General features: G+C 40.8%; 1 protein-coding gene across 1 annotated transcript; it reads right to left on the reverse strand.

The window, feature by feature from the left end:
* Positions 1-4089: 4089 nt before the first annotated feature.
* On the reverse strand, positions 4090-11691 carry LOC118212351 (bone morphogenetic protein 3-like). Its single transcript, XM_035390136.1, has 3 exons — positions 11028-11691; positions 9301-10220; positions 4090-7525 (listed from the first exon to the last, which is right to left on the reverse strand). The coding sequence occupies exons 1-3, from the start codon at positions 11308-11310 to the stop codon at positions 7334-7336; spliced, it is 1395 nt and encodes a 464-aa protein (XP_035246027.1). The 5' UTR covers positions 11311-11691; the 3' UTR covers positions 4090-7333.
* Between the last annotated feature and the right edge of the window lie 713 nt (positions 11692-12404).

Consider the following 12404-nt stretch of genomic DNA (forward strand, 5'->3'; position numbering starts at 1 on the left):
CTGCCAGGAATCTTGACATTTGAGGGGAGAAGACAGAGTGTTATTGTTAGGCTTCAAAAGGTTCATAAATAAGCAAAATAGAAACTTTTCTTCATTATTTGTTGAACTGTTATATGAGATTGGCAGTGTGTGTTTATTTAGTCAACAAACCCATGTAGAAAAGAAAGGGAACGCGTGTCAGTCAAACTCAATAACCAGTCGTCCAAAATATGGAATTTCATGGCCACAGTCTGCATTATTCATTGGGGGAAACTGGGAAAAGCGATATCAGGTGAACCAACCCAAATACAAATTTTAGGCTCCATTTCAGGTTGCTTCCGAGTTGTCCCACAATGCTCTATTGAGAAAATCTGCAGTTCTTCTCAGGGTGCACGTCTTCGCACAAGGTTCCGATAGAGAGAGAAAACCCACAGTGCCCTCTGGACACACCCTGTGCCGTGAGTCTGCAAGATTAACCTGTCAAAGCAATCGCTCACCTCAGAGGAGACCGCGCTACTGCGCAGGAAGTTCTGAAATATTATACGTACACATTTTAAACGATTAATGATAAAAATGTCCGATACATTTTGAATTTGTATTCCTAAATCTGGACCCTGTCAGGCTATTTGTTCAGGAAAAATTCACAGGACGGTTTCACCTTCATTGGCCATGGTCTGTGCTTATGCAGAGCTGTATCTGCTTAGTACACTGCTTCAGTGATATAATAAGCACGTACAATGCTAAACTTAACCAAAGTCAGTCAACAAATACCTGTTTATCTAATAGCTCAAATTCCCTAAATTAATATTTATGTATGCTGTGCATTTGTATAATCAAGGCTGCAATTGGTTTGCTGCAATAACTTAAAAACACACTCACATAAAATATGGGGTTGCATTAACATAAATTGTTTTGCGAATGCAGAATTCATTGGGGGAGCTTGTGGCCCTTACATATCTGTTTCTTAATGGAACCACAGGAAGCATGACCTAAAGCATTTTCAATGGGTTAAAGCATGTACCTATCGTGGCTTGTTGAAGCAGACCTTCAGATTGTATACCTTCAGGCAGTGTTAAAGAAATATTTCACATTGGCTGGCGCTTTCATGATGTGGCATACTGTACCTTAAAAGCTTCATTCGTTTTGAGTATTGTTCCAGGCCAAAGGGCCCTGTTTTATCCTAATGACAGCCTTTTTGAGTGACTGGGTTGAATGGCCTTCTTGCTGAACAGGTTCAGGTTCTCCTTTGTCTCGTTTGTTACAATTCTAGTGGTCAACATGAGGACGTGGGCCATGGACTTCATAAGCTCAACCCCCGAAATCCAGCCAAAAAAAGTGCACATATGTTTGCAACAAACTTCCTGAATCTAGATGTAATTCTGATCTGTTCCTCCCCAAGGAGCCTGTGTCTTAAGCCTGCAAGATATCTTTGTCTTGTCAAAACTTGTCGGCACCCCTGTCAGTGCCACTTGACTGCAAATTTGCAGTTAAAATCATGCTTGGGGGACAATATGCCCTAATTTGTGATACTCAATTCCAGTAAGCCAGAAAAATGTAACAGGCAAGTAAAAAACCAGAAAGCCAGTAAAAATGTGCGTTTTGTCATGACTGGTTTTGAACTAGCTCTTTCGCTATGCCTTTTCAGGGAAAACTATGTGGGGGTCCTTTCAGGTTCAAATATTTTCGCATTCAAATAGCAGATGGTTCGTCTGTAATAAAGGTTTGATTGCAGAACAGCCATTCATAAACCCCATATAAACAAAAACGATAAACTTCCAAAAGTGATGTAATCTCCAAATAAATTAATATAAAGTAAATATAAAGACAGCTCATTAAATGTTTGAATAAATGATTATGTCCTTTTCATGGCAGCTTCTCTAAAATGTCTAAACTTAAAAGGATTGTTACTGCCCTGGTGTTTTCTACTTCATTGGGGGCAATTAGGAGTCAGGGGGTGAATGCTGATGATTAGCCTGGAAGAGCAGCCCAGCAGTGTTACCCAAACTCTGTGCTCTCTGCCACTGCTTCAGTAGAGTAACCCAGCAGTGTTACCCAAACTCTGTGAACTCTGCCATGCTACTTCAGTAGAGTAACCCAGCAGTGTTACCCAAACTCAGTGAACTCTGCCATGCTACTTCAGTAGAGTAGCCCAGCAGTGTTACCCAAACTCTGTGCTCTCTGCCACTGCTTCAGTAGAGTAACCCAGCAGTGTTACCCAAACTCAGTGAACTCTGCCATGCTACTTCAGTAGAGTAGCCCAGCAGTGTTACCCAAACTCAGTGAACTCTGCCATGCTACTTCAGTAGAGTAGCCCAGCAGTGTTACCCAAACTCTGTGCTCTCTGCCATGCTGCTTCTGTAGAGTAACCCAGCAGTGTTACCCAAACTCTGTGCTCTCTGCCACTGCTTCAGTAGAGTAACCCAGCAGTGTTACTCAAACTCTGTGCTCTCTGCCATGCTACTTCAGTTGAGTAACCCAGCAGTGTTACCCGAACTCTGTACTCTCTGCCATGCTACTTCAGTAGAGTAACCCAGCAGTGTTACCCAAACTCTGTGCTCTCTGCCACTGCTTCAGTAGAGTAACCCAGCAGTGTTACCCAAACTCAGTGAACTCCGCCATGCTACTTCAGTAGAGTAACCCAGCAGTGTTACCCAAACTCTGTGCTCTCTGCCACTGCTTCAGTAGAGTAACCCAGCAGTGTTACCCAAACTCAGTGAACTCCGCCATGCTACTTCAGTAGAGTAACCCAGCAGTGTTACTCAAACTCTGTGCTCTCTGCCATGCTACTTCAGTTGAGTAACCCAGCAGTGTTACCCGAACTCTGTACTCTCTGCCATGCTACTTCAGTAGAGTAACCCAGCAGTGTTACCCAAACTCTGTGCTCTCTGCCACTGCTTCAGTAGAGTAACCCAGCAGTGTTACCCAAACTCTGTGAACTCTGCCATGCTACTTCAGTAGAGTAACCCAGCAGTGTTACCCAAACTCTGTGAACTCCGCCATGCTACTTCAGTGTCAATCACATTGGTTTTCCATTACCCGCACCGTTCGTGAGGAGTCACTGTCAATTCATCCCTCTTCACCACACTGTTTACAAAAGCCCTTGTTTATGAAACCACTGGCAGTTGTTGTATTTTGGAAGTCAAGCTGCTGATTAGACACACAGTGTGTTCTCTCTCCCCAGTTCCCTTAAGTATGTATGACTGCTGTAACAAACGGCTTTGTGCATCTTCAGTGAAGGCAATGAGTGATTGGAGAAAAAAATATGTCGGTTAATACCTTAAACTGAAAGAAGTATTTTTTTATGGTCATCTCAGCAGGGAGGCATTTTTTTCAGCTGCTGGTCTCCTGTTATTGTGGATAATTTTCTTTAAAGATCACCTTGAATGGTTATTTGAAAATTAAATTCAGGGCAAGATTGATGCCAAAATGATGTATCAATGATGTATCAATTATTCATGTACTGGCCACGTTTCTAATGTTTCTTTCTATTTATTTATTTATTTGGTATTTTTTGTCTTTTCACACAAAATTTAAACTTAATGTAAAGGTCCCTAAAAGTTATTTATATTTTAATAGTATGATGAATTAAGTTTTTCAAGTAACCAAAGGTTTGTTGGGAGAGCTTAAAATTATGCTAAGATGCAAATGTAAGTAGAATACTTAAGTATGTCCCCCCTAATGGCGAATATTGAACATGTACTTTGTTAAATGCATAAAATGGAAAAAACTTTAATCAATATTTTCTATTTTTGAATCACTAACAGTAAGAAAGGTGACCTAGCACTACTACCTTGTAGAGGGTGCACAGCAGCAACATCCCTGTACAATTATACAGAGATGTCACTGCTGTTGAGAGACATTCAGTTGGAAAGCATAAATGTTCTCTAGCCATAACTATACATGCCATTAAATGCAAGATATATGGTGCACAAACCATATAAAAGTAAGGCAAAAAGTGTATTGCATTGTACGGGTTTACACTTTTTGAGTAAACACGGCCTCCACTATTTTGAGTGTAAATATGAGGTGCTAAATGTATAGTTCAAATGTCAGCTCACAGTTATACATAAATCAGGCTTACATAATCACAAAAATGCAGTACACAAGATATTAGTAAAAGCATCTTTAAATGTTCTGTTCCATATACAAATACATATTTTATGTAGCTTATTGTACAGACATCTTGTTTTACCTACAACTAAACATTTACAATACATAATGTACAATGTGGAGGCTCTGATTCTTAAAACATACAATGAGCTAATTAAAAAGTGATCTGGCACTATTTATTGCAAAAGAGATGTGATTTAGCTTGCAGTAATGTCCTTTTTTTCCTTCATACACTAAATCATGTTCTTCTTTTTCTTGTTTTCTAGGATAAAATAAAAATAAAAAATGAATTGGTTGGTTTAATAAAATACACCCCCCTCTTAATCATACACACCCTTCTTAATCATGGATCACTATAGCATGTTAATGTATTGGGGCAAAGGTTGGAAAAGGACAAATACTAATACAAAGCTGCCCCTTACATATACAGTTGCTACAAGCACAGATCCTTGCTTGCAAAAATAGCAATGAATTACCCTCTGATATTACTGCATCGTGAATTTAAAATACAATAAGACATTGCAGAAATTACACTCTCTCGATGAATACACATTTGCATGGAATTGCTTGAAAAATTTAAACAGATTTGAAAAAGCGCTGCAGTCCAAGTTAGGAAGGCTTGCATGGGTGTTTGTTTTCCAGCCAAAATGGAAATTCCAGTGAGCTGGGGTCGCCTGAATCTGATATATGGTAACCTATGGTACCAGGAAAACACTCTTCAGAAGTGATTACTGGGTAGCTGCAAAATGCCCCTGGGGTGATTCTGTAAGAAAACAAACCCCCAGTTTGGTTGGATGTGGCCAGCATTTATAAATGAGGCTTGTAACGGGCCATTGAGTTTCCATGTGTTTAGTGTTATTCATACAGCTAAACACTTTCCTTGGAGTTCACTTTCACACACTTTCTTTTTTACAAAAAAAAAAAAAAACAACCCTCATATTTCAAGTTCCAATTCATTTTTCTTTTTTTCAGAGAACAGATCTGCTTGCCCTAGTTAGCAAAACATTATGTGAATGAAATACTTCATAAGGCACTTGCGTTTTTCAAAAAACCATTGTAATCAAACTGTTATAGACATACAGTATATACAAAACCAATATACATATCTATATAATGTATGCATCTATTTAAAAAAATAAATACTTGGTTAACCAACTTTAGTGTGTCTAAAAATAGATTAAATGTTGGTAACAATTACACAGTTGACTATTGTGATGGGGTTGAGTTGGGTAAGGTCTAATGTCAAGTAAGGATACGGTACTGAGTTTTTTTAAACCAACATTTCTAACCGGGAAAGTGGGTTAACTTTATCACTCCTGAACTCAAATTTAATTACAAAACCTGACCCATGAAGTGTGTCACACAGTAACATTATTCAACTCTTAAAAAGGTTAAAACAGGCAAATGGTTTATTTTTTTCTCAGAAAGTAAATTTTTGTAATAACTTATAATTTGCACCAACAAAAGCCAGGTCTTATTTCTTATGTTCCTATCTTCAATAAAAAAGTATAGAATTTTTTTTTCTTTTTGAAACATGAGGTTAAATCAACTCAGATATATGTATCCCTAGTGTCTATATTTATACATTTGAATAGTGCTCCATTAATTATTCTTATAAACATTGTATTGAACTAATATATCCATCTGTATTCTGCATCACACCGGTATGCATTTTACATTCTGTACAAGCAAACGTACACTGATTAAAATACAATATAATCTCTGGGTATTAAGCAGCAGCAATATATGGCGAAGTGGAGAAAAATAAACATGCAGAAAATATTACAGGGGCAGAAATATTAAATCAACAGTTATAGAGGATATAGGGTTCTGCGTATCTAATCTGTTTGATATACATTTATATTTGCTTCCGGATAATTCATACTTCTGTAATTCATTTAAAAAATGGTCGCTCAAACACTGACAATGTATATTTTTCATTGCTGTCAATGTTCAAAAGACCACATCCAGAGAGAGGCATATCTGGCAAGGCTATTGAATTGAGTTGAATTGATGATGAATCACCACATTAACTCTAAGATGGCCGAATAATCAAATATTATGAGGAATAAAATGTCTGTTTAAATGTTTTATCCAAAGAGGGTCTGCAGTATTAGGAGAAGGTGTTTTGACTCAATGACGATTTGAATCTACATGAGTCTGGATCTACTTTCCTTTGAAATACAGTGCCTTGATCTGCCATTGGAAGACTTTATTTGTGCATTTGTATATAGCTGCCAATTAATAGCCTAATGAAAACAGCTCTTGCTATTGCAACCAAGGAATGCTAAACCCCTGCTTCCCTGCTATTTCATTGGTTTCTGGGTCCCACAGTGAAGACCATCCACAGGCAGTGAAGTTCATAACTTGCGTAATATTGGCAGCTGCTGGTGCAAGTACATAAAAACTACAGTCTGGATGTATGAAACAGAAGAGAGCTTTTGTGGAGTTACCTAATTCCTAAAATGTTCAGGTATTACTGTTTAATACATTAATATTTGTACCTTTAAAATAAAAAAATAAAAAAACAAAAACAGCAGGAGTGACTGCAATATTTGCAAGCTATACTTGGCATATAAAAGGCACTTTTGAAAGAGAGAGAGAGAGAAAGAGAGAGAGAGGCATGTATAGCAACCCAGAGAACACTTGATTTTTGCATGTAGTGAATATAATCGATAAAAGACAGTGGTAGCACACTATTAACTAGCATGTTGTGGTCAGAAATGCATTATGTGAGGTTAAATTAGACATTCAGACCAGGCTGTCTTCATACACATCAGGGAGGAGAGACAGCCAGGTTTGTATAGCCTTGGTCCAGTTCTCCATCCAAAGTTCTGTACTGCACCTAAGAGACAGACTTTTGTGCTTGAAACCTGTGGTTCTGTAACCCCAGTACTGCAGTCAATCTATGTGAAAAAAGAGGAAAGCTTTCATGGACATTCTCTCAGTTTATGACTTCTGTGTTCCGACAGCAACTATATCAGACTGCACAGTGGTGTAGAACCAATATTATATCATGAAAATTTCATAAAATTTATTGCTGAAGCTGATCGTGTTAGCAGAGTGATCCCTTCTGCCGCAAGCACGTCTGAGGATTTAGGGTGGCCCTTGTTCGGCATTCAGGCTTCCGCAAGAGTAAAAGATAGTCTTCAGCAATCATTTCAGTCTTTTGCGTTTATATAGCATTGCGGGTGAGGTCTCTGTTCCAGTGCAAAATGAAAATGGAGGGGGAAGCTATGCATCATTATTGGCAGGCGCAGGAGTCCACGGTCATGTTGGGGTAGACCTTGAGGACCACGTTGGCGTTCTCGTCGAAGAACAGGATGCTGAGCGAGGACATCTTCTCTGGGACACAGCAGGGTTCAGGGATGCCGGGCACCACTCCCACCGCCCGCACGATGCTCTGGATGGTGGCATGGTTGGAGGGCTTCACTGACTGCAGGGAAGAAAAGGCACCAGGGATCAGATGCGGATGCAGATTCTTTCGACCCACGAGGCACTCAGATCTTATGGTACAACTGTTTATTTTAACCAGTTTCTTAGCTACGGGAGGTTCTAGCTAGTTTCCGGTTCTCTCAGAAGAAAGGTTCCAAAAGGCTCCTCTGTGTCTCCATGGAGGAACCCTATCTAGTCCGAGAATTCTTTGTCAGACAATCTGGGAGCTTTCATGCTTTTCACACCTGGGTTCAATACAGAACTAAAAATAATTCCCCTATGGAGACAAGCCAGAGAGCCCTTTTTTTCTGAAATTGCATATTGCAGTAGAAAATGCCCATTGTGACAATACCATACATGGTCATGCACCCCGATGAATCACACAATGCATGCAATTGGAATGTTTTAGCTTCAACAGTAGGGAGTTACTGAATGCAGAGAGCTCACAATGTTATGAATATGAAACTGGAACTCATTCCATAATCTGAACAAAAAGTCATCTAAATCACTGTAGCTTTCTGCATGTCTGTGCATTTAATTTCACTCAATACTCAAACTCAACATCTCATTTAAAAACTCATAGATCCTTCTGGATCAGGACCTGACTTTATCTGAGACGGGTTTGGAAAAAGGTGTGGGTTTTACCTCCAACTGGACACCTCTCAAACCCTGCCATCAACAAGCATCCTAGCAAAGAGGTGCACAGAGGTGTCCAAATTTTCCCAAATACATTATTATGGATGAACAAACATACTGACATGCCACTAAGCTCTTAAACCACAAGAGGGCACTCCAAAATCATATGTAGTAATCAAGGCGAGTATAAGTAGCGGAACTCACAAAGCAATCTCTTCTAGAAAAAACATTAAGTGTAATCTGACAATCAAATTTGCTCAGCTAGCATCTCAGATTATTTCATTACAGATCTGCTGTTACAGTATGATATCTCACTGCAGAACTAAAAAGCAACTGAAGTAGCTTTTCTTAATGCGCATTTCTGATTCCGACACCCACTGCTATGTTGGAAAACAATAATGTTGGGTCAATAATGTATCAGTAGTGTAACTATTAAAACCTCACATTAAATGTAATCATAAAAGGGTTTATGAAAGGCACAATATAATCTTTGATTATAGTTTCTTTGGGCATAAATACTTAGGAAATGTTGGAATTAAGCTGGAGAAACTTGGGAAATATTTTACTGCTCAGCGTGTGACATCTTTAGTTAAAAGCGGTCTTACTCAGAAAATTGCACTTGCTCATATGTTTGTGGAAGTGTAAAGTATTTGTGTGTTCCTTTGACTGAGCAGACAGAATTAACATACAGTGCATGAAGCATTGGATTGGAAGTGATTTATGTACACAGTAAAATGCCTGGTGTTAATTAAACTCTAACAGGGTTAATTTAACTCGAATAGATATGAATTAACACTGTTAGAGATGAATTAGCACTGGACGTTTTACTGTGTACCTTGTAGGGGACTGACAACATTTGCACTAACTGCTCATCTCACCAGTGTGCAGACAACACCTTCTGCTGTACTGTCTGCAAGGGAAAAACCATTTAAAGAAGACGGGCAGCCTATCCATCCATCCATGCATCCATTATCTATACCCGCTTATTCTGGGTAGGGTCGCAGGGCGTGCTGGAGCCTATCCCAGCATGAATTGGGCGAGAGGCAGGAACACACCCTGGACAGGCCGCCAATATATCGCTGGGCATGGCAGTATATTCTTACCACAGAAAAAGTTTTTTTTTATTTTTTTAAAACGTACCTTTGGCATAGGAAACTGGCAGGATCCCGAGCAATAGAAGGCATCGAAATACTTGGGGGATATAATCCACTCGTTCCAGCCGATGTCCGCAAAGTCGACCTTCAGGTACCTGCGGGCGCAGTGCCTGGGCTCGGCCCACTGCCTCCTGCGGGCCTTCTTCATGGTCTGCTCGTCAAAGTGCAGCAGCGCCGGCCTGTGCTGCTGCTGCTGCTGCTGCTGCCTGCGGGGTTTCGCCCGGGACCGCTTGGCGGGGGGCCGGTCCTCGGGCGGCTCGTACGAGGGGCTCCCCTCCTCCTCCCGGCCCGGGGCCCCGTGCGGGTGCTCGGTCCCCGGCAGCTCGTTGTTTTGGAGAGGGAGCAGGACGTCGGTCGAGCGCCTGGGCCTGCGCTCGACTGTGCTGTTGAGCGCGTCCACGCCCGGCCCGCGCAGCCCCGGGGCGAGAGCCCCTCTGTGCCGGCGCAGGGTGGACACCACGCTCTCCGGCTCAGAGATGGCGGAGTCGTTGGCGTACACCAGAATGTAGGGGGCCCGGTCTGAGGGCAGGGCGTTCCGGGGACCCTGCCCTCGAGGGTCCACGTCAAAACCAATGAGCAGCTCAGAGCGACGTTTCGCCTGATTGATGGCGTGCGTTATGTCTTTCCATTGCCAGTACGCAACATCCCTGTACGCGGTGGAGACATTTAAAAGGAGGTGTCCCTGAGTCTGTGCGCTGTTGTTCAGAGAGGCAAAACTCCAGATGCTGAGGTGAACAGGAGTCTGTCTCAGCAATCGATGGCAGCCAAATGCCTGTGGTCCAGCGCACCTACGGCTGCTGTTCTGGAGGTCACCTATGTGGTAATGTAATGTAGCTGAGAGGATGTCTTCTGACTTGGTTAGTGATGTTAAGTTAAAGATCTGAAGTTGCCTGCTGTTGATATTACCTAAAAATATACAAAACCGAAACCCATCAGAAATGAACACTTCATATGCATCATTATCATTATCATATCATCATCATCATCAAATATTTAAACAAGCCCTCCATGCTGTTAACTATGTACATAGTATTCCTCAGAATTCCTGTAGTTTTCGTAAATTTCCATAGTATACCAGTAGGAGGCAGACAATAGCCCGAGACGCTGCACCTGCCTGTTGATTATTGATGGCAATACTGAAGCAGAACTGTACAGCGTTTTTCTAAACATTTTAAGACAGCCATGAGATAATTTTGTTTCTTTTACCTGAACCTGCTAACCATTCACTAAAACCGCTTTTATGCTTAAAATGCTGATTTAAAGATGTACCATACGACCTTCCTAACTTTTTCGTTGGATGATATTACTTAAGCGTTAAAAGGAGGTTCTTTTCTCTCCGAACCTTATTCTGGGAGAGAAAAATGGAAACCTTCAAAAAGCGTATGCCCCAAATAGGCTACGTAAGTTTCAGTATATGTATTGTAGGTTTTGCCCTTTGTAATATCTCTCTCTCTCTCCAGTCTCAGAAACGAGCCTCATTAATTTCTTACTAACCAGTTTTATCAGCAGGTGCATTTCTGCTGTATAACCAACTTACGAAGTATTACAAGACGACTAAACAAACTGAAACTCGACATGTGCGGTGCTATTAATAATAATAATAATAATAATAATAATAATAATAATAATAATAACCGTACAGACCTTTGTTAGATTATTCAATACCATATTGACAGTACATGCAGTGAAAATGCATGCAAATATGGAACATACCCAAATGAGCTTTGAAGCTGCGAACCGTGTTTCCGTCCTTGAAATGAAAGCCTTCTTTATTGTATTTCTCATATAACATCTGCATGTGTTCCGACACTGTGTCTTGTAAGAGCAAGTCATTCTTTTCCTTGGTAGGGCGATCTTTACCCCGCTCTTTACTGAGATCGCTCCAGTCCTTATTTCTCTTTAGCCCAGTGAAATGGTCTTTTAGCATAATACAATGTCCACCGCAAATATAACCCCATCCAAAAAGCAGCAGCAATACGTGTTGACAGTGAGCCATGACTCAATTCAAAGTTGAAGTTCGCACGTTATAAATAAAATTGTAAGCTCCGTATAGAGTTCCAAGTGACTTTATCTCTCAGATATGATATCATCACCTGAAAAAGATGACTCTCACGAAGAACGCATTCTGTCCATTTCCAGAAGCTTATTGTCACAAGCTATAATACCCATGAGTTATGGAAGAGTCCTTTGGCGATTGCTTGTATTTTCGTGGATTTTTTTCCCTCTTTCTCCTCAGTTTACTGCTAGCCGTGTTCTCCAAAAGGCGAGTCCGCCTCGTTTTGTATCTGAGATCTGGGCTGATCTCGGAATCGACAGCCAATCGCACCCCTTCTCAGCTTTCATTGAAGATAAATTACGTTGTGCTACGCACCGCAGTCGCGCTGAACCATCGTTGTGCCTGCGTGTAGATCCTTGCCACATAGAAGTTTAGCACATGGTGCAACATTTTGGACTCACTTTCAGTATCGGAGTTTGTTACCTACTTGCAGTCTGATGAGCTGTCTGCAAACAAAACGGACACGTGAGGGGGGTAGAACATTAATACCAAACTTTACTCATGCATTTAGTTCGAGTTGAACGTCTATTAAAGATTTTTAAGGAAAAGATCTGTAGGCCTATTTACGACAAACATCTCTCATCACACCGACCTACCAACAACAACACAATGCACAGCTCAGCGCACAGTAGCCTAAGCTGAAGATCTTATATTGTGCCGCAGGTCGCCCCGATTCTTCCGCCCAGAGCGGTCCATTTGAAATGTGGTGTTAAACGATATGGAATATTGTCAGTATTAAGACTCTGTTCTATACTCTGTCTCATTCAATGTCGTCCAATAGGCTACTTGTTATTTGGAGAAACGGTGTATTCGTATAGACATCGCCAGATGGTTGAACACAATCTTTTACAAATGAAATTACATTTTGAAAATGCAGGCATTGATCCTGGAGTTGAACATTTTGGGAGGTACCACTAGTAAAATTAATTGCACCATGCATCCCACGGTGTGCGTGCATGCATGTGTGTAATGCATCAGCACATTATTATTATTATTTATTAAGATTCCAGTCCACCCAAAAAACATAGGGGGTT

This window comes from Anguilla anguilla, chromosome 14 (assembly GCF_013347855.1).
Source record: "Anguilla anguilla isolate fAngAng1 chromosome 14, fAngAng1.pri, whole genome shotgun sequence".
Classification (NCBI taxonomy): Eukaryota; Metazoa; Chordata; class Actinopteri; order Anguilliformes; family Anguillidae; genus Anguilla; species Anguilla anguilla.

Excerpts from the sequence above, each read along its gene's own strand:
- LOC118212351 (XM_035390136.1), bottom strand. The coding sequence starts at position 11,310 with ATGGCTCACTGTCAACACGTATTGCTGCTGCTTTTTGGATGGGGTTAT. Across the intron at positions 10,221-11,027 it reads CAGCTTCAAAGCTCATTTGG|GTAATATCAACAGCAGGCAA; the intron begins GTATGTTCCATA and ends GTATATTTTTAG. Across the intron at positions 7,526-9,300 it reads GCCAGTTTCCTATGCCAAAG|TCAGTGAAGCCCTCCAACCA; the intron begins GTACGTTTTAAA and ends TCTTCCCTGCAG.